The sequence below is a fragment of the Mastomys coucha genome, unplaced genomic scaffold (genome assembly GCF_008632895.1).
Source record: "Mastomys coucha isolate ucsf_1 unplaced genomic scaffold, UCSF_Mcou_1 pScaffold9, whole genome shotgun sequence".
In the NCBI taxonomy this organism is placed as follows: domain Eukaryota; kingdom Metazoa; phylum Chordata; class Mammalia; order Rodentia; family Muridae; genus Mastomys; species Mastomys coucha.
In genome coordinates this window covers 8,150,578-8,173,859 of record NW_022196915.1, presented here as the reverse complement: position 1 = coordinate 8,173,859, position 23,282 = coordinate 8,150,578, and the positions used below count along the sequence as shown (strand labels likewise).

Genomic DNA, 23,282 nt, shown 5'->3' with positions numbered 1-23,282 from the left:
GGCCCACTGATTCGCCTTGCCTCAGTTTTCAGTTCATGAATTGCAGTTCTTACAACACTGCCTAAGCAGGCCTCAACCACCTCAATTTTAATTGTCATCCTGTTTCAGTCTCTAGAGAAGCCGAGATTCTAGGTACATGCCACTGGACACAAGTAAAAAAAAAAATTTGGTGAAGTTTTTATAATGGTGTAAAGAATAAATTAATGTTAAGATCCCATAATGTCTTTGGACAGACACAGCTTACTGTCAAGAGTTTGGTAATTTAATAAAAGAAACTTGTCTTAAATTTAATTTCATAAAAGTGGTAATTTAAGCCTGATATAGCCGGGCAGTGGTGGTGCATGCTTTTAATCCCAGCACTTGGGAGGCAGAGGCAGGTGGATCTGAGTTCTCCGCCAGTCTGGTCTACATAGTGAGTTCCAGGAGAGTCAGGGCTACACAGAGAAACCCTATCCCGAAACAAAACAAAACAAAACAAAACAAAAAAAGACTGATATACATTTTTCATATACAAACCAGAAACTTTTCTAGATTTACCCAACCCTTTTTCTGGTTGTATCCACAAGCACAATTTATGCCAAATCTTTTCATTGATCGCTCTAGGATCCCTGTGAGTATATATCTAATCCAAGTATCTCAGAGTGTATTCAGGATCAACTGCTTACAAGAGATGACTTCAGATAGTGTAAATCCTTTCTCAAAACCTCAATTTTTTATCTTTGCAACATTATAAGTCCACAGTATTTCCTTCTCCCTCTGTCTTTCTCTCACATGGAAGAGCTTTACAACACAAACCCAGACTTACTGGTATGACTTCGAACAAGTTAGTAAATGCCCCTAAGCCTCCATTCACTGACAAAATTAAGAAAATACTCAATTAAAAGATCTTGGGGCTGGGAGTGTAACTCAGTGGTGGAGTGTATGTTTGGCATGTCCTTTGTTTAATCCCTAGGACCAAATCTCCCCTATGATAGGTACTGTAAAAGGAAAAATCAGCAATTGTAATATAGAGAAAACTGATAAATATTACTTTAACTTAAAATCAACTGGTATTAAAATTTCTGAACAAAAGGAGCTATTTGTATAGTGCCAAAGAATCTCCTTCATACTACTTATCCACTCCAATAGAAAGGAGTAAGCTACAGAGGGTGAGCCAATCGATAACACCTTAGCCCAGTGATCAAGGTTATCACCACCAGCAATAAGACTTTGTGACATCATTTAACTTGTCCAATATGATGCTCTCAGAAGGGCACATCACACTGTGGTTTTCTGTTAAATGTATAACTTCAGTCCACTCACAAGAAAATGCCAGACATAGTCAAATAGAGAGGGCATGAATGAATTCTACAAAATGAATAACCGTGACTTCCAAGTATCAGGGTTGCAGACAATGAGGGGAGAGCAAAAAACTGCCAGGGACTAGAAGCTGCTAACAACTCAGGACACAGATGTCATGTGGGAGCTCCTATGTTAGACGCTACAACAGAAAAAGGAAAACTTCAGGACAGCACACTCAGCAGCTAAGGGGGCTTGCTGACAAACCATGAGTTCCATCCTCAGAACACACATGGGTGGAAGGAAAGGAATTACTCCCCAAAGTTGTTCCCTGACCTCCATATGCATGTGTAAATACCCCCATACAATATAAAACAAGAGGAATCACTAGTGAGACAGGAATATATCCTGTTTACATTTTGCATTGGATGTATGTTAATATTTCTGATTTTGGTATTAAACTTCTGGGGGTAGCACACATGTGGCAAACAAAGACAAACAGGGATAAAGCACCATGCACATAAAATAAAAATAAAACCAAAGAAGGAAGAGTTGTGGAGATGAAAGAGCTTAATGTAATTGCTAATACAATCCTAATTTTGTTCCTCTTAAAGATTCTCATTTTAGTCGGGCAGTTGTGGTGCATGCCTTTCATCCCAGCACTTGAGAGGCAGAGGCAGGTAGATTTCTGAGTTTGAGGCCAGCCTGGTCTACAGAGTGAGTTCCAGGACAGTCAGGGCTACACAGAGAAACCCTGTCTTGAAAACAAACAGACAAACAAAACAACAAGAACCAAAAAGATTCTGATTTTAATTTTCCCCCAAACTTCTAATTCTGTAAGATGTTCCTCTAATCCCTAGAAAGAGACTAAAAATTATTGAGTACTTAAAACTCAACTATAGTATCTAATAAGGAGGAAAAAGATTCCCAGGGGGTGAGGGCAAGGGATGAATGTTCCAAGTTGAGCCATGAGCCATTACAGGGCTTAAAGGGGTCCCTAACTTTAATTTCTCTATATAGTAGACACCACAATTTCCTCTAACTTACTCGAAAATATTCTCAGGGTCTTTCCCACCCTAGGCAGTAGGTCTCTTAGCACATTTCATCTTGCAGATAAAGAGACTGACTCACAGACATTAAGTATGCAGAGTAAGGTTATAAACAGAACCAGCGCAGCGAGGACTGCCGACCCCAGGTCTGCCCGTAGGAATCTCAGTGCGTTCAGCACCACTACTTGCAGGGCACCTGCAGACTTTGCTGCTCTGTGAACTCTGTGATATACCTTTTGCTATCATTATAGAAGTATAGACTAATCTTCCCCAGTCATCGTTTCTGCACACTTACAAGTTAGCCCTGATCTTTATATCTTTACTTAAAGGTGCTTTTTCCTAGTTGCTTTATATCATAAATGCCACTGTTTAGGTGACATTCATTACGACCATGCTGAAGCCCAACCTCTTCTTCCAGTATGCTAGAACGTGGTAGAGGAAAACATGAGGTCTGTAGGGAAGAGTACCAGACATGGAGAGTGGAGCTCCGCTTATCCAGGCAGTATCTGTGAGCTGTACGGTCTGCAACAGGTCATATAGCCTGGGCTGTTGACCTGACTACCTTCCTCTCAAGGTTTCTGGAAGAATTAAACGTACCAGTGACACACTGCAAAGATTTTATAAACTGTAGCATTTTATAACATGTACAATTGTGCTTTTATCAACTCTGGTTTAGTGCAGCATCGTCTTCTGTTATTTTAAAGACTGTATTTTCTTGGGTCAGCAAAGTGTTTTGGCGGGTTAAGAAGCTTGCTGCCAAGTGCTTTGACCAGGGTTTGATCCCTGGGGCCTAAATGGTGAAAGGAGAGGTCTGATTTCCAAAACCTTCATGCCCACACTTCGATACAGGCCACCCAATAAATGAGTGAATGATTTCTTTTTAAAAAGAACACATTTTCTTCCTTCCACTCTCTTGTTTTCATTTCATTTTCACCAAGCAGGCGATACAAATGTTTTAACACTGTCCTAGTCTGTCCCAACTGTGGCATCCCCACGCATTGCTCACTCAGCTCTACCATCCTCTGTGACCTGCGGCAGTCAAGTCTCAGGCTGCCTTCCTCACTTGACTCAACCCAGAGACACTGGCCCTGTGAAGTACACAGTACATTGTGTTCTTTCTTGTTTGGCGGCCTTGGCCCTCCTCTTCACCCCGTCTAAAGTGTGCCTTCTTGGCTGGCTGCTTAGCTGGCTTTTTCCCCCTTCTTCTTCTGTCATTGCTAGATAGCTCTATTTGTCAGATTTTAACTCTCTTTTCCCTCTTTAGAAACATTTATTCCTGTGGGGGTTGGAGACACACGTCTTCTACAGCACATGTATGGTGGCTCTGAGGATAGCTTCGCAGAACTGGTTCTTTCCGTCTATCTTTTTTCGGGGTTCTGCGGAACATTATTAGAAAACTATCTGATCTGTTTCTTCTAGTCTGTTTTAAAAACTGTCCTCCACTGGGACCCAGACACCCTGGAAAAGCACCAGGGTACCCCTTCTGCCATCAGGACCAGACTTAGGTCTTATTCTCAGAGAAGACTGTGATAGTTCACTGCCATCCTAAAATCTGTGCAGAACAAAAGAACCTAAAGTGTCACTTGAGAGAGATCCCGGGAACCATTACTTCCTGATTATGGCGTGCAGACTTTCTCCTCACTGCTGGTCAACAGAACTTTCTGAGATGATGTATATGTTTGCTGTCTGTGCTGTCTAATAAAGTACCCATCATGCCCACAGGCTATGGGGTACTAGAGATGTATATAGGATGGACAGGGTGAGAGTACATTTTGTTTCATTTTTAAAGACAGTTCCACGGTGCTTTACACTGGTCTCAAACCCATGGATTCAAGTCATCCTCCTGCCTTAGCATTCAGGGTAGTTGGTACTACAGAGCTGCACGTACTCATAGCCTTGAATTTTAAATTTTATGTAATGTTAAATAATCTTAACTTGAGCAGCCAAGTGTGATTATTGGACCGTGCAATTCTATACTTTGCTGGTCAGTGTTACAAGGTGATTGCGTCTCCCGGGACAGAAAAAGGCTGGGATGCTTGGATGTTCTGGGTAGTCAGAGGCTGGGGGAAGAAGGGGAGGGGAATAAGATCACTTTGTTCCCCATGTGGAGAGAGCATTACACCTTAGACACCTACAAGAGAAGGAAAATCTTTGCTTGGAGTCATGCTGAATAAATGATTCAATGGTTTGAACTCCTTTACAAAATTGGCACATATTTCTGTTGCAGAGACAATGAAAGTATGGAGAATAACTAAATTTAGGTTTTAGAGGTATTTTCTTCATTTTATTTAATTCCCACCAATTTATGACAGTTTTTTTTTAAAAAGGCTTTATGATGAAGCCTGCTTTTAAGTACCTTGTTTTTATTTAGATTCTAACAATGTAAACCTTTAATCAGTTCAGCCCAAGAGCACACTGCAGTCTGAGCTGTTTTTCCAGAATAATAAAAGGCCTCACGAAACTCTTTACCAAGAATTGTCATTTTAAATTCTTAGCAGGTCTGTCATTTAAATCGGGCACTGTGCAATTTTCCATCACCTATGTAGAGAAACCCACTCTCCTGCCTTGTGCTCTGCCTACCTCCAGCCTTTATCTCCGTCTCCAGTGCTCTCCTAAGCTGCTGCTTCTCACTTAAAAAAAAATGGCCAATTCATCTTAAAGATTAAAGATGTTTTAAAAAAATAAAAGATTATCTAGAATTTGCAGAGAAACCTACCAGGGCATCATAAGCAATGGCACTGAGGCTCTTTCCTGATGAATGGACACACGTTATTTTTAGAGGTGTTGGGCTGGCCTGTCTGCAGTCAGGTCACTGATGGCAACACTCTGTGGTTTTGGGAAAGGACTGGGATTAATAACAGAAAATAAGGGAGGGCAGGGTGCTGGCAGGAAGGAAGAATGCTCGCCATTCCATTCTTTCAATCACTCCACTTGTCTTTTTCTTTCTGTTTTTTTTAAGGTGCTCCAAATTCAGAGTCAATATTAAGGCAGGAGAGAGAAAATACAAGTTTTTGTCTGGTTTGTTACACTAGACTTGGGAACATCAGAACACTTCAGTAGACAGAAAATTGCTAAGATAAAGTGACTTAGTCTTGTTTTATTCAAGAGTACTACATTCTACACCTATGCTTTCGTATTTTTCCTCTAATGAAGTAAGAAGACTTTATTGACATTATAAAAATCATTGGCTTTCTCAGACAGCATTCCACACACGGGTCATATATTTATTAACAATCCTGACTTGAGGCTACTCTATTCATGGCTCGTATATATTCTGTAGTGCTTCGAATGCTTTGGGGGATCCAAGAGGGACATATCAAGACCCTGTGTGTTTTAGTGACTCTAGCCCAGCACTGTCAACACCATTGGTGCTGCTGGGTTTGTGTGTCAGAAGGTAACAGAGTAGGTGATTATGGTAATCATCAGTTTGCTTACATGCTCTAATCCATTATGGCAGACTATGACAAAGGGAAACAATTTCCAAATCAGTAAATAGGAACTAATGAAAGGTTAATATAGTGCTGGTTAGCAGGAAATAGAGAGCGCAATTTGTTGCTAAGACTGAATATAGACCAGGTACATTTAGAGCAAAGAGCTCAAGAAGAAATAAGGTCTGTACTAGGCTTACTAATCCAAAAAACATCACACGAGCACTAAGGAACTGAGGTTTTACTATATGCATGTGATAGGCCTAACTATTGGCAAAACCAATCACAGAACCCAAATACTTTTGTTTAATGATAACACAGCTGACCGACAAATTTATATTCTAAAATCTCTTATCTATGAAGCATTTGAATTTGTAAAATTTGAGAATATTAGTTTTTAGTAAACAAAACTTAGCATAGTTAAAACTTTATGATTTGAGATAGGGCCTCACCATGTATCCTTGGCTGGCTTTGAACTCACAGAGTTCTGCCTGTGAATGTCTTTCCTTAGACATTCACAGAATGTCTCTAGAATACAGGTATTACAGGAATGTACACAACCATGTCTGGAGGTAAAACTTTAAAAAGGACTGAACGCATTTAAATTCTCACAATAAAAAAACTTGTTTTAGAAGTCTCTGTGTTTATAAACATGAGTGCTAACTCCTCACATTAAAAGATTATATTAATTGAGTGAATGTGTTTACACATGTTTCAGATCTCTAGTGTGGAGATCAGAGATCACGGCCCCTTTATCTGATGAGGCAATTGGTGGCCCCACATTGCATTTGTGAATACTCTCTTGACTCCATCTGGTCTTATATAGCAGTTGTCAGTTTGGGAAATTAAATAATAAGACAAGCAACTTTGGAAATCCCTTTCTACACTACTTACTTCCACAGGGACTCAAATGTGGTAAAACAACAAAAGCAAACTTCTAAGAAGTCAACTATTATGTCATTTTCCTATGTTTCAAACGATTGAGGGAATTCTTAGAGATATGCTCATTGTCTTCCTCTGTGATGTAGAGGAACTGTTTTTGGTTTACATAGTCACCACACACGTATATTATTTTGATGAATCTGCTTCTAACCCATTGTATTAATAGTTCTATCACAAATTCACATTTCTTTGAGGAACTTAAAGCTTACACAGTATTGTTCAGTCAACACTCAACTCACAGTTTCTATGCATGGTAGACAATGTGTGGTACCATTATTTGAGCATGCAAATAAGGGTAGAGTTCCTAAATCTCAAATACATTTCTAAAGTTACATGAGTGGGGTGGCTCAGCAGATAAGGGTGCTTGCTGCCAAACCAGGGGACCTAAGTTCAATACTCAGTTCACATGGTAGGAGGGATAGAACTGATTCCAGCAAGTGCCCTCCTACCAAATAAATAATACAAATTTTAAAAGTTTCTCTCGCTATATACTCTTACAAGTTGATGTATAAAACTGGGCATTTGACATTGTTCTGGCTCACTACCATAGCCATCACAGAGTCATAAACTCAGCTAATTATCTGTCAATTAACCTATGTTCATACTGAAGTTAGTGTTTTCTAACAGTCAATTAGAAGATAGATATTATGCAGACAGAAACATGGTCTTGACTGTATCTTGATTTTGCCAACAACAACCACATGGAGTTTTGAATCTTGACAAGATCGTCTTTCTATTAGGTAAACAGAACCGAGACCAGAAAATTAAGGCTAATTATCAATATTTTCCTTACAAAAAAATTATCTGATGTTATTTTTAAAAAGATGAAAAGGAGACAAGACTCAAATAAGAAGCTCATAAGCAGGATTGAAATTAATCATCCCCTAACAACTAGTAAGTACAACCTTTGGAAATTAATTCCCATAACGATAATTTACGTGCGATAGGGTTGAACTTATTTAAGTGACATTATAGCTCACTATTCTGTCTTGCCCTACCACTGCTTCAGCACTGAATTCTTATGAAATGTAATGCAGCTAATGAGGTAGCTTTTTAACTGAACAAACTGACAGGCCCCATATCTGCAGAGGCAGCTTGAAACTGTGCCCAACCTCTTGGCTTCCCAAGAGGCTTTTCAAAATTCAATAAATAACATCTGTAGGCGATGTTGGGTGCAGACCTAGCAGAGTGCGTCATAACACTGTGCTGGCAGAACAAAGAAACCATGACGACTGCCAAGTTTCCATGGCAACTGCAGCGAGGCTCTGAGAGTATAATAGCACATCAATCACTGTCCAAAAGAACTTCATTATCAGCTAGAAAAAACCTTTAGGATCTGTTTAGTGTGCAATTGTGGGTTAACTCACCTCAAAGCCTTGCTCTCTAGCAAAAGTGGCAGCTTCCTGGAAGAAAAAAAAAGGACAGTTAATTATAAAGTGCCAAATAATGAAGAAATAATTCATTTTGAAATTCATTCAGTCTTCTTTTTACACAATTATCTCAATATACTCACATAGATTAATTTTTTATTTTTACCCCCCCCCCCATATTTCCTTTTTGTCTTGGCATGAAAAACAATGAGCCACATGGTGTCAACACACTTCACAAGCCAGAACAGGGAAGATGCGGCATGTGTTTTTTACAGTGGCTGCCAATGAGTTCAGGTGTTCTGACCTCACTTAGAAAGGAAAGACATTCACTTGAAACCCAAGGACCATGCTGGTGGTTACATTTGTAATTAAAACAGTACCTCTCAGAAAGCTCTTCTGGAGACAAGAATGCTAATAGATAGATAGATAGATAGATAGATAGATAGATAGATAGATAGATGCTGAAAACAATTATTTCCAATCCCATGATGAAATTTATAGAGACAGGGATCACTATTGGTTGTTAGAGTCATTGAGTGATAGGATGACAGGGAACCAGTTCTTCCCATGCAATCAAAGCTGCACAGATGACATGCTGGCCATGGGGAGTGAAGGGTAACTTTATAATGGAAGGGACCAAGCTGTCATCATTGTAACCCTGTGATCAATCCTATCCGTTAGCATCCTCATAGTGGGATCAGCAAATGTTCTGTGCCCCTGTTAGAGTAGAGAATGGAGTTCAACCAGGAAGTATTCTGGCCAGAATATCTTCATACTAATTAACCAAAAGTTTAGTTCAATAACTTGTATTTATGAGAAAAAGAGAGGGGCAAATTAAAGGAGACAGTGAACAAATCTATAAAATGGGCACATTTATAAGGGAACTAGTACTGTTTCTTTAACTAATGGCAGCCTCAAAGATAAACTGGGAGGGGAAATGAACAAAACCAGCATATAAACCAAACCAGCTGTGAAAGGTGTTTGAACACAGGCAATCTGAAAATAAGAAGATATGAGGAATCATCAAGTTGATATTAGGAATGATCAGTGTGGTAAGGAAAATGCCTATAACTTTTAAAGCTGTATTTTAGGGTAAAATGCCACATGCAAAATTTGTTACTTGGAATACTTTGGGGGAACAAAAGGAAGTGAATTTGACAAAACACTGAAAACCATGAAACCTAGGTACATGATATATGGGTTGAATACTTCCACTCTATATACCCCTCAACCCTACCCTCGTGGGGTCTTGCTATATAGCCCTGGCTGGCCAGGAAATGTTATGCAGACAGAACTAGCCATAAACATGATAGATCTACCTGCTTCTGCCTCTCAAGTGCTAAGAGTAAAGGTTTGGGTCACCATGCCTGGCTTTTTTGTCTAAGAGGAAAAGGTTATAAAAGTTAACACTTAAAAGAATGCTTACCAGCACAACCACTCTGGAAATCAGTTTGGTGGTTCCTCTGGAAACTGGACATAGTACTACCAGAGGACCCAGCTATACCACTCCTGGGCATATACCCAGAAGATGCTCCAGCATGTAATAAGGACACATGCTCCACCATGTTCATAGCAGCCTTATTTATAATAGCCAGAAACTGGAAACAACCCAGATGTCCCTCAACAGAGGAATGGATACAGAAATTGTGGTACATCTACACAATGGAGTACTACTCAGCTATTAAAAACAATGAATTTATGAAATTCTTGGGGAGATGGATGGACCTGGAGAATATCATCCTGAGTGAGGTAACCAATCACAAAAGAACACACATGGTATGCACTCTCTGATAAGTGGTTATTAGCCCAGAAGTTTGGAATACATGAAGTACAATCCACAAACCACAAGAAACTCAAATAGGAAGACCAAAATGTGGATACTTTGTTCCTTCTTAAAAGGGGGAACAAAATACCCATGGAAGGAGTTGCAGAGTCTAACTATGGAGCAGACACTGAAGGAAGGACAACTCAGTGACTGCTTCACCTGGGAATCTTTCCCATATTCAACCATCAAATCCAGACACTCTTGTGGATGCCGGCAAGTCCTGGTTGATAGGAATCTGATATAGTTGTCTCCCGAGAGGTTCTGACAGTGCCTGGCTAATACAGAAGTAGAGGCTCACAGCCATCGGGTCCCCAATGAAGGAGCTAGAGAAAGGACCCAAGGAGCTGAAGGGTTTGCAGCCCCTTAGGACGAACAACAATATGAACTAACTAGTATCTTCAGAGCTCCCAGGGACTAAACCACCAACCCAGGAGTATACATGGGGGCACTCATGGCTCCAGCAGTATATGTATAGCAGAGGATGTCCAAGTTGGTCATGAAAGGGAGGAGAGGCCCTTGGCCCTGTGAAGGTTCTATGCCCCAGTGTAGGGGAATGCCAGGGCCAGGAAGCAGGAGAGGGTGGGCTGGTGAGCAGGGGGAGGGGAGAGGGAACAGGGTTTTTGTTTGTTTGTTTTATTTTATTTTATTTTTTCTTTTTATTCAGAGGGGAAACTGGCAAAGGAGATATCATATGACATGTAAATAAAAAATATCTAATTAAAAAAATGGAAAAAAAAAGAAATTATGAACTTAAAAAAAAGAAATGTTTAAAAATTTTAATGCACAAAGTTCTTCTAGTCTTTATATATATGAGCACAATTTAATGAACATTATGACATATGCTAATGCTTTTCTAACAGGCTACTGAAAGACAAAACAAAACAAACCTCCCCCAAACCAAAAAAAACACCCATATCTATGTAACTAAATCTTTACACTTTTACTGTTTAGCTTGTGCATACATTTTAATTTTAGGAATGATAGAAAATGGAGGCAATGCTACTTTTCATTTCTTCTTCCCTCTTGAAAGTGAAAAAAATTGCAGACAACTGTCAAGAGCCTCTACATCTTAACTTACATTCTTCCAAAATTATCCTTGCCAAAAGATATTAATAGAAGGATGGGATTTGAGCCCAAGTGGTGAGCAGATCCAACTCAAGTAGAACGACTGCTGCACCAAACCATGTAAGGCAGAAAGTACAGTCAGTGCCTTTAAAATGAATGCTGGTTCCTCCATGTTGAGGGAAATACTAACTAAGAAAGACATGCATGTGCTTAGGGTCCACTACACTAACAACAGAGATTTAGATAACCTATACTTTTGGAGTGTGGAAAGGTCAAAATGTGTGATTATAGATTGAACAGTGGAGTTAACAAGAAGTCTTAAGCTGAGTGTAGAACCTCAATCACTAGAGAAATATCAGACTGACTAGTGAGCCACAGTTGACAATGACATGCGCGTGCACATACACACACACACACACACACACACACAATCTTGATGAATGTTTCAAGCAAGGAAGGTCATTCTCTTTTCAATTTCCTTACAAAACAATGTTTATAGTTCACAAAGATAATAATATTTACTGGATGATATATCAAGGCAAATGTCAAGGTTCAAGAGATATCAATGTATTGTTTCTAAGCTGTCATAAATTAAGTAAATTAATTCTTAGACGAATAATGCAACTGAATAGCTCTGGTGAGAACTACTACTACACTTACTATTATTTTAGATTTATTTGTTTTATGTATGAGTGTTTGGCCTACATGTATATTTGTGTACCATGTGCAGAGTTGGTACCTGCAGAGACCAAGAGAGGGCATCAGATCCCCTAGAACTAGAGTTACCAATGGTTGTGAGCTACTGTGTGGGTGCTGGGAACTAAACTTGGATCCTTTACAAGAGCAACAAGTACTCTTAACACGTAAGCCATCTACCCAGCCAACTATTTTTCCTACCCAGCCTGGGCAACAGTGAATTGTAGGACACAGGGTGTGTATGTGTGTGGGGGAAAGGAGGTTTCAGGGTCATTGAAAGAAAAGGAATCTGTGGAATTAAAATTCCTCTATGACAGAAAGATTGAAAGTCCATGTAGTAGTTAAACTGAGGCAAGGAGCAGTACTGGGGACTGAACTCAGGGCCTCAAGGTGCTAGAAGTGCCACATTACCAAGTTAAATCCACAATCTGGAGTACGATTTGTATGGGAAAGGTTCTTAGGTAGCACAGGCTGGACTTGAACTCTTTAATCCTCCTGGCTATGAGTGTGGGGATCATAGAAGTGTGTCACCATGCCTTGCTATATTGTATTAATTTTTAATGCCATCCTTTTTGCTCATATACTAATAAATTAACTGTAAGTTAGTAAATTATAGAATAATGGCAAGAATATATAAAAATATATGTGTATGTTTTCTTTTAGACAGGAGCCCACTGTATAGCTTAAGTTACTCTGAATCTTGGTGTGTCATCTGAGCTGGCTTTGAACTATCTCTCTTCCTGCCTCCATCTCTCAAGTGCTGGGATTTTAGGCTGTGCCACCGTGCTTGGCTTCAAATCGTTATCTTGTAAGGAAGACATGCCTCAGGACATTTCCACATATGTAAACAGTTCCAAGCACAAGCACATTTCTGGCTTAGGATGTTCATACTTAGGAAAAGCCAACTCAATTTTCTATCTCGGTGCCTCTTCACACAGGTTTGCTGAGCTGTGCCCTATCATCAGAACAGCTAAGTCCTTGTTCTGTGCCTTAAAATGATCTTATCATCTGGCTTCCTCTCACCTTCCTTTGATCTTGGACTGGAGCCCCAAGTCACACCATTAGAGCCGGCAGCTGTCTCACATCGCTGTGGACTCTGTCACGCTAACCTCTGATCTGAAGGTGTTTGTAGATACAACGATGGAAAGGCAGTTATTTATTTTTTCCCTCTTAGCAAAACAAACAAAACAACAGAGAGGAACAGTTTGACCCAGCAAGAATTTTAAGCAGAGTGTTTGCTCTCAGATTCACCATATGAAAGAGCAGAGAGAAAAGGTATTAGGTCAGAAAACAGGGAAGGAGTGAGCACGGATGGTGGGCAGAAAAGTAAGGCGGATTCCAAGTTTCAGGAGTGATTCCAAGTGAACTGATCACACTAAATTGAAAAGGACTTGTTAGTGTGCCATTGCCGTGAAAGTGAGAAAAGAAAACAAACAATTCCCCATCTGTGCTGCCCCAGGGCGCTTCGTACTGAGTTTCACAAATCTAATGAAGCAGTCAGGTTAAAATCCAGTCACCGAGTGGCTGTGACATGTGGGAGCAGCTAGGGCTAGCCGAGAGAGGCAGGGTGGTTCCTGATGCAGGTGATTATCCATGTGATAATCATTGTATTTACAGGTTTTCCATTTTAGATCTGACATTAAAAGGAGGAGGGATTAAGGAGATAGAATACTGACATGGAGGTTTGCCGGCTCCCCCAAGTACAGCACACCCATTCATGCATGGCAAGCAGCAGCACAAGCAAAACTAAAAAGGCATGGGAAGAGTTTCTGATCAGCCTGCACTTCAAATTGACACGTCCTTCCATCTTGATCACTTCCACCATCATGCTATTTCAGAGACAGGTCATGTTTTCAGAATCCCATGGTTGGATGTGCTGTAACACAGCATCATTTGCCCTTTACAATGAAGGAAATTCATATGTCTTTTGTAATAACAGCCTTTTTCCCTTCCTGGAATGAGTGCTGTCAATGAAATGACAAATAATTAGCATCTTCCTGTTGTTCATACCAAGTCTCTTAGGAGCTGCCGGAGGCTCATGGGTTCTCCACCCAGGATAGAATCGTGGTGATAAAAAAGCACCAGATACAGATTTGGAAGTGAAGTTTTAAAAACATTAGCAAGCTATTATTAAAAAAAGTACAATCCTAGGCCAGGTGTGGGGACACATATGCCTTTAATTCTACCACTCAGGAAGCAGAGGCAGGCAGATCTCCATGAGTTTGAAGCCAGTATGGTCTACATAGTGAGTTCAAGGACAGCCAGGGCACAGAGAAAACATGTTTCAAAAAAATCAACCAAACAACAAACCCAAACCAAAAACCCAACCCTCATACCCACAAAGGTCAATCCTCAGACTATCTGAGAGAAAAGCAAGTATATGTTTGTGTGCATAAAAGACAACGGTTTCTTTCATCATCAACTGATGTGAAAACTCCTTTTATTTTGTCTAATGCACACAAGTTCTTACTTAAATAAAGCAGAATTAATGGAATTGATATTTAACTAAAACTACAATCTGTTCATGCTCATTTCAATCATTTGTAACCAGTTATTATAGAAATATAATTTCTGCATATTGGCCTGAAATCATTAGAATTTTCCAAACCCAGTTATTATAAGGAAGGTTTTCCTTTTTTTTTTCCTTTCTTTCTTTTGTGGTTACCTAGGATTTCCTACATAGATGGGTATGACCTGCATTACTATCACAGCTTACGACTTTGACCCTCCTACATCCTGTACTGCACTTCAAGACAATGGGTCCAAGTCAGAGCTACCATCTGCTTGTTACATCCTGCACCTGCATCCCAGACACGAGGGGTCCTGGCTATAGGCTGAAACGGAAAGGGGAAGGAAGGCTCAGGTTAGACCCTCAGACAGCAGCCCACTCATGTGAAACACTAGTCCAATATCATTAATAACACTGCTTTACTGTTACAGACAGCAGAAGACGCAAGGGTTTGGCAGTGTGGCTTTCACTGGGATCTCCACAGTCCTTATCCCAGTCCTGGGAGTTGAGAGGAAGATACTCGGGGAGGACAGAGCACCAGACCAATGCTTCTTTTTCCCATCGTCCTACTTTATCAGAAAAATATTTACTCCTCAATATGGATTTAGACAAAGAGCATCTGTTAGGATAAAGGGCTCCAGCTGTTGTAGATCTTAAAATGATAAGAGATGAAAAAAATACCACACTGAGTCCTAACTAGGGAAAAGGATGAATCTAAGGCATGATGACACCCCTTGTCCATTTTTCTAACTAGAACCTATGTATAACATTTTCTTTATACAAATAGAAAATTCAGACCTCTCTATTCTGAGGCATGATGCTCTTTTTGAATGGCTTTCTCTGCAGTAACAGGCAACATGGGAAGAGGCTTAAAGGGAAAGACACCAAGATCCAGTTTTACAGCCATTTTGCTAAGGAGCAAGTCACTCAGTGTATCAATCAGTGATTGATTAAATTTTGCTCACTTTGGCCTAATACTAATTTCATTAGATTATACTAATAAAGTGGAAACATTTTACATAATACTGCAAAGACATTTTGCCTACTGAATGCAAGTTACTGGACAGGTCTTAAAAACCAGAAGACCTAGAATACATTCAGCGGCCTACAGGGATCTCTGACTCTGGTACCCAGACCCTGTACACTCTTTCCTAGAGTACGGGCTTCAGCTAGGAACTTGTTTCTAATAAATGACCAAACAGATGGAGTATTTTGTTCACCCTCTCTAGCCCATTTCTTCTCTCTCTATCTTACTCTATCTACGAAGTTCTATACTGTAAAGACTCTCATGAAGAGGAAAATGGCCGACGTACAGTGAGCATCAGAGTTTTCACAACAGACATTTCAGCAAGGTGACTAAAACCTTGGGTTACACTCTAATTAGTCCTATGACAGACTCTTAATCACAGGTACCAAACCTTCAGGCAATATCACAGTGGTCAGAAGATCAATCACAGGGTAAGCAAGTAATGGAAAGAAACTTCAGATAAGTGTTTTTAGAACATTTCTGGGTAGCTCAGTAAGGCTAACCATTTCTTTCTAACCGGGAAATGCCCTGTCCAAAGAATTCCTTTTTTGGCATCAGGTTTTTCAATTTCCATGTCATATGTTATTCTAGGCTATGGCACGCTTACCAAGACTACGGTAAGATTTTTTAGTAGTGCTGGAATACTCAGGTGAGAAGAATATCGAGTTAAAGTCTGATATCACTGTGAGGTCCATGACAGTTGTGGCAGTGATGTACCTCCAAGTCATACTGAAATTTAGTGATTAATACCTGTTGTTTCTTTTACATATCACATACTGTAGAATATAAAAACAGATTCTGAATGTTTTCGTGTGCTGTTCTTCAGATGATGAATTACATTTTCTTCCTGCTAACTATAAAATCACTTATACATTTTAGTATGCAATTGCATTAGTACTAACACTTCAAAAATTTTATTATTACCAATGAGGAAACGTTTTAATTTATAAGAAAGTGAAGGCTGGAAAACCATTAAGTAGCAGTTGAGCCTGGGAACTACTCTTAAAAAGAAATTTCATTCACAAAAATGTCTGAACTGGCTTTTCCGAAGAATATAATGTAAAACTTTTTGGAGATTTCCAACCTGTGCTCTGACATTTATTACCATATGTTTCCTGTCTGCAGAATGCTGAATAGAAATATTATTTAACATTTATTGAGTGCCAGAAACTCTGTGGGCCAATGTGTAAGTATAAAGACAGACATGGCCTCTGTCCAATAGTATATAATAAAAACTAGATAGTCAGTATATAAATTATGCCTCTATTAATGAAACTAAAAAAACATTTAAGAAACAAAACACAAGCCAAAAAATGGGCCTTAGTTCATGAGCCTTAACCCTTTCACAAAGTGGTTTACTAGCTAGCTCATTTCACTGTTTTAAAAGAAAAAAATAGTTCATTTTTACCTTTAAACACATTTAAAGTGAAGTTAACAGGAATTTCACCACAATTTAAGCCTGATTATCTACCAACAGCAACTTTTAGAACAGTGTAAGGTTTTACTCAGTGCAAGTGCCTGGGTGTGTATGGGTGTGTATACATGTGCATGTATGAGTATAGGGGCCATAGTTTGATGCTGGGTGCCTTCCTCGATGACTCTCCCCACTAACTTTTAGAGACAAAGGCAGGCTCTCACTGAACTTGAAACTCATCAGTTTGACTAAGATGGCTGTCCAGAGGACCTGGGTTCAGTTTCCAGCACCCACAGCATGCCTCACAAGAACTTGCAACTCCAGTCCCGGGGGTTTTGATTCTCTTTTCTGGCCTCTTCAGGAGTCAGGCTCAAGCATAGTACATACACATACATGCAGATAAAATAAAAATAAACAAACCTTTAAAGAGACTGAGGGTAGGACACCAGAAGAAAAGCCTCCGGGAAGTACTAGGTATTTCATCTTATTTAAAGGACAGTGTGGGCTTCATCGGAAAGGCTTATGTAATCTGTTTACTCATGAAACGCCAACTTTCCCTTTGTCTCAAGTTCTAATAACAAGTCACTTTCACTTTACAGTCAGGAATGTACGGATTGAACAGATTAGAGTATGCCCAAGACTACAGAGGTAGTAAATATGAAGGATGGCATCTAGATTTGTGGCCGGCAAGATGCATTATTAGTCTGTGTGCAGGAGGACACGCATGTGCATGCATATGGATGTGAGGGGCGGGGTATGCCATGGTGTATGTCAGAGGCAGCCTCTGGGATAATAAATAGGTGAAAACGAGACTCTGCTGATGTCTGAGAGGAAACCTTCCCGGACTTCATTGCATATCTTCTTCTACTTCCTCTATTCTGTTTCTGTTGTTTGTCTGCATTTGCTTAGGGTCGGCTCTCAATCTTTCCACCCAGTGGGATGGGTATAGGTGGGAGGCGGATTTCTCATACCCTCTTTGTTTGATATCGTCACCAGATATCCTGCTGTACTTTCTGAGGCCTTTTGACAAGTCCCAAGTTCTGCCAATCTAAACCTCCAAGACCCAGGTTTCCAATCTTCCTGCCTCACAACTAGGTCATGGCTGTAGTTATTTTTGCAAGCATGAGTTGCTGTAGTCTACCTAGGTATTAGTACGAGTCTCACCAGGTCAGAATGTATCCTTGTATACAATTGTAAAGTTTGTCTTTGCATACGGATTTTCTCGTCAGGTTTTTTTACTATTCCCTTACCATGTAAGGACCATGTGCCAGTCAAACTAGAGTGGCTGCTCTGCTACTCTCTACCATGCCCCAGGCTTTTTTTCTTCCTCCTTGCTTCCTTGCACATGTAGGCACTAAATGAATTAGAATACCTTCAACCACTCTTGTCAAACTCCTACCCATTCCTCTGGGGTTAGTTCAGCCATCTTTCTCTTAATGGAAAGCCTTCCTGAATTGTTCATGAGTGGCTTCTTGCAGTGAAGAAGGATTTTGCTCAAGTTATAAAAGCTTCTCAGACTGGCAATCATGAAAACATAGTTATTTGTACAGATAGCTTCTCTTTCTTACTGGACTATAAGTCCTAAGTGCAGAAACTCGTTTTCCCATTTGCATTAGATAGATAATAAACCCCCGTTGACTTCCCAAATGTTATGGAGGGCAAGGACAAGTCTCCAAACTGCCACATTACATTGCCATGATTTCTTGTTCTTTTTTTTAAAATGTTTTTTTTTTTGTTGTTGTTTATTTCATGATTCTTATCTTTTTTTTTTTTAAAGACAGGGTCTCACTAAGTAGCTCAGGCTAGCCTAGACTTGATCATAATCCTGTCTTTGCCTTTCAAATCATAGGCTTATAGTTTTATTTCTGTCTAAATGAATAAACAAATCAGTTTCTTGAGAATGCACAGTACAAAACAGAAAAATGTGCATTAGAATGGGTTTAGTTGGCAAATCTAATGTCTTTGCTAAAAAGCAAAAGGTCATTTGACTTTTATAGCTGTGACTTAAAAACTTGGGGGATTGCTGGGTTTGTGAGGGTCTTTCTATAACCCGTATTTCCTGACATACCTATAGGTGTTCTGCTCTTGAAAGCCACCCCGAGGAATTAAGGTATATATTTTGCTTCTAAGTACAAAATCAGGGGGATAGATTTTCTATTAGAATGTTAAACTCTGAATTTGCATTATTATAATTACATTTTCAAGGTTGCATGCAGGGTAAACACTTTGGACAGACAGTGAACACCAAAGAGAATAAGGATAAAGGTTTGTTACAGAGGCAGCAAAACGTAACAACACACTGATCTTGGTGTGGTGGTTTGATCAAGAATGGCCCCATAGGTTCCCATATTTGAATGCTTATTCCCTAATTTGGTAGAACTGTTTCAGAGAGAGTGTGTCACTGAGGGTGGGCTGTGAGGCTTGAAAAGCTCAAGCAAGGCCACCCAGTCTCATTTGCCCTGCCTCTTTCTTGCTTGTGGATCAGATGGGAGCTCTCAACCACTGCTCCAGTGTCATGCCTGCCACCATACTCCTTGCCATAAAGATCATGGACTCACCCTCAGAAACTGTAAGCAAGCTCCTATTTAAATGCTTTCCTGGGGGCTGGTGAGATGGCTTAGCAGGTAAGAGCATTGACTGCTCTTCCAAAGGTCCTGAGTTCAAATCCCAGCAACCACATGGTGGCTCACAACCATCCATAATGAGATCTGATGCCCTCTTCTGGAGTGTCTGAAGACAACTACAGTGTACTCAAATAAAATAAATAAATAAATAAATAAAAAAAAATGCTTTCCCATTTAATCTGCCTTGGTCATGTCTCTTCAGAGCAATAGTGACTAAGACACAATGGCTTTGTAAAATCATTTTACTTTGTGTGTGTATGTGCATGTGCATGTGTGGAGGCCAGAGGGCAACATTACATTCTTTCTCTTTTGCCCATGCCTTATGTTTGAGATAGTCTTTCTATGGCCTGGACCCTCAGGTTCAGTTATACTAGCTGGCCAGCCAGCTCCAGGGATCTTCCTAGTCTCCCTCTCCAGTACTGGTATAATAAGGACTTGCTGCTGTGCTTGGCTTTTTAAATAGGAATTGAACTCAGTTCCTCATGCTTATGCAGGAGGCACTTTACAGACTGAGGCGGCATCTTAGCACTACTGTGGAGGCTGAGCTACCAACAGATTCTCTTTCTCAGTGATGACCTTTACATTACCCACTGCTAAAGGATGATAGTGATCTACATTTATTTTAAAAAGATGGCAGAGAAAGAAATCACAACAAAACAAATATATATTACTGAAGTGAAAATGATACACCAAGGCTGGTAATGCAGCTTAGCAGTAAGACACTAGTCTAGAAAATGATAAACAGTTCAGGTAGTGAACACTAAGCCTCAAGATTTGTTCTATCTAGGATTTTCAAAAGCATTCCAAATTACTGAGTGTTACTAAAGAAAACTTTCTCAACAGTTGTGGAGTGAAATATGAACTCTCATTAATATCCTCAAAGTAAAATGCATCACACTCACACTGCTTACTCAGTGTGTTATACTTAGAGCTAGTCTTGGACATTTTATGAATATCCCCAATCTATGTGATCACCAGGACAGTGTTAGCCCTTACGTGATGTGAGGCACAGACAGTATTATGTAGACTCTCTTGGCTATGATGATAAAGGGAGATAGCAGTAATCATCTTCTACCTTCTTTATGAATTTTAGTAATGGACAAACATATAAGATACCATTTATTTCTAGTTATATGACATTCTATGGGTTCCTTCACTTAAATAAAACAAGACAAAGAAAATAAAGATTAAAAGTAAAAGTATGGGTATAGAAATTTTAACTTAAAGGGAAACAACATAGGAAGAAGCTGAATATAAGTCTAGAGTTGTGAGTGAGGGTACATGTGTACTGTAGGACACATGTCTAAGTAAGGTAAACATGTGGTATGTAGGGACCACATGGAGGGAAGAGTGAGGGTACATGTGCACTGTAGGACACGCATCTAAGTAAGGTAAACATGTGGTATTAGGGACTACGTGGAGGGACTATTCAACGATAGATGAGAAAACATAACAAACATAAACCATTTTAAACAATGAAATATAAAAACACCAATTTTCATGATATAAATAATGAATCTCAGGTGAAAATCCTTTTTAACTCTAAAATTCAGTGACCATAAAATGGAATTTTGGGGGGGTGGGTGGAGCTTTAACAGTCATAGATAATTAAGGAGGGTTCCCTAAGGAAAAGTCTATAGATTAAGAAATAACTGGCCTATAATATTAATGAACAGAATTAAACCTTGGTATCTGTAAAAGGTAAAATAGTATTTTAAAAGATGCAGGAAAAGACTCATTACTTCTTTCTAGAAATCAAAACACAATAAACCTTTCTCTTCATTCATGGATACTTGAAACAAACTTTGCCAAGAAAAACAAACTGCAAAGTATAAACGTTGGGAAATATGAATCATCACTGGTGTTCAAACTTACGATTAATAATTAGGTTGCAGTTTGAAATGATGTGCTGACTCCCATGAGGTTTAAACACAAGCTCAGTAAGAATCTTTAACTTCACAGATGTCATTTAGATGTAGTCAGAAGTAGAAACGAGAGCCATGTGCTGGAGAGATGACTTAGGTGACGTGAAATGGAAGAAAAATAAAGACTCAGGAGGTCAGAGGACAACTGGGGGAGAGGGACACAGGAAAAGACTGAAGGTAGATACTGTGCAGTGTTTCCGTGGCTCAAGTCAGGAGGCAAGTGCTCATAAATTCTACATCGTGTATATTCCCTTGATGGGAATCTCAACGCTACAATAAAAGATGAGGCACCTGTCATTTAAGAGGCAGAAATTATTACAGGAGAACTTTGTGCCAGTTCTCGAGGAATTTTAAAACATATGGAACTTGGAGCCACCATGACTCCAAGTTACAATTTGCCCTTTATTCCACAATCAATTTGGATTTTATTTAACTGTCATTTAAAACTTTTATTCCATCTTAATTTTAATCATATCCATTAATCTGAGAAATAGAGCTGCAAGTGAGGTCTTATTACACACATTGTTCTATGTCCTGAGAGCTAGGCTCATGCATTTTTCCTGATAGGAACTCTTTAAAAGTCACCGGGACCACAGGCAGCAATCTTAAACTGTTGGAATCCAGTGTGTTGCTTACTTAGCTGTTAAGGAACAGTCATGAAAATGCTGTTTGCAGGAAAATTCTAAGGACATGGCATTACTCCAGGAGAAGGCAGACCTACTACAGAACCAGGCAGGCTGGACTCTAAGATGGAGATTTCATTCCCCATGTCTTACCTTTTCTGAATGTGCTTTACTTTCACCCAACATCCTAGCACCTGGGGCTTTTAGAACTATCCTTTAAATAATTTAGAGCCCCACAGATCTATGTCCTTTTTTTCCCCCTCCATGTTACTAATACTTAGCATTTACTTTTTTCAGGGCTCCTGGGTACAGACAGGGAAGAACAAAAGACTGAGAAGCCTGTTCAGAGGAGCTGACAGAAAATATCTAGAACAGGAAACTACTAAAGTGTCCAGCTGTGACCAAGATGGCTCTTGTCTTGGTCACAGTGGCTTAGCCACTGATTTTAAGAGCTGCCATGGTTTAAGGGTGGAAGTCTTAGTACAGCCAGTATGGGTAGAACGCAGGGAAGAGTGAGCAATAATTCATGCAATGCTTTGTGTGAGATCTTTGGTGGGGAGAGAAAGAAAATGCCCATAAATAGGGAAGTTTCTTAGTTAAATTAGCAGGAATGAAATTTAAAATGTTTCATTTGAAGAAAATAAGGTTAAAGCAACTTTTTTAGACATATGTGAAATTAAGAACAGAATTAAAAACAGAAAAAGGCTCTGTACAATTCAAAATGATACACAGGTGACCAAGAGTTCGATCTAGCACACTGTATGAATATTGGGAGACGATACCAACATGGTGAGAAAAATTCAAGGAATACTACATCTAAAGGGAGGGGAGGGGAGGAAAGTCAGTTGGAAATAGCTTGTTGAAAACAAAGATTTCCATGTTGGGAAGAATGAAAGCACAAAGCAACATGCATTAGAGGATGTACAGAGAAGCCAGGACCAGGGCTCATGGGTCATCAAAGAGAAGCACTGTTGGTTTTCCTTGGCTTGAGAAGGTTTTCAGATCTGAAGATATAGGCAGCACACAGTACCATGCTATCTTTTTTATTTTATTTATTTATTTATTTATTTTATTTTAGATATTTTCTTTATTTACATGTAAATTTCTCCTTTCCCAGTTTCCCCTCCAAAAAACAAAGAAACAAACAAAAACAACAAAAACAAACCCCTGTTGCCTCCCACTTCCCCATGTCTGCCACCCCGCCCTCTCCCACTTTCTGGCCCTCGCATTCCCCTACACTGGGGCACCGAACCCTCACAGGGCCGAGGTCCTCTCCTCCCATTGCTGATCGAATTTGCAATCCTCTACTATACACATGCTGTCAGAACCATCAGACACCTCCATGTGCAGTCCTTGGTTGGTGGTTGAGACCCTGGGAGCTCTGAGGGTACTAGTTAGTTCATATTGTTGTTCATCCTAAGGGACTGCAACCCCCTCAGCTCCATTAGTCCTTTTTAGATGGTACTCTTCTGGGAGATTTCTGAGATTCTAGGTCTGAGGGCATGGA

The 23,282-nt window shown here is 39.7% G+C and overlaps 1 protein-coding gene across 2 annotated transcripts in view; it reads right to left on the bottom strand.

The window, feature by feature from the left end:
* The window catches only part of Adk (adenosine kinase), a 412,863-nt gene that overhangs the window by 66,552 nt on the left and 323,029 nt on the right, over nucleotides 1–23,282 (bottom strand). For both annotated transcript variants that reach the window (XM_031362750.1, XM_031362751.1), the window contains exon 8: nucleotides 8,065–8,100. In XM_031362750.1, coding sequence (XP_031218610.1) covers nucleotides 8,065–8,100 — 36 coding nt within the window. The remainder of the gene's footprint in view (nucleotides 1–8,064; nucleotides 8,101–23,282) is intronic.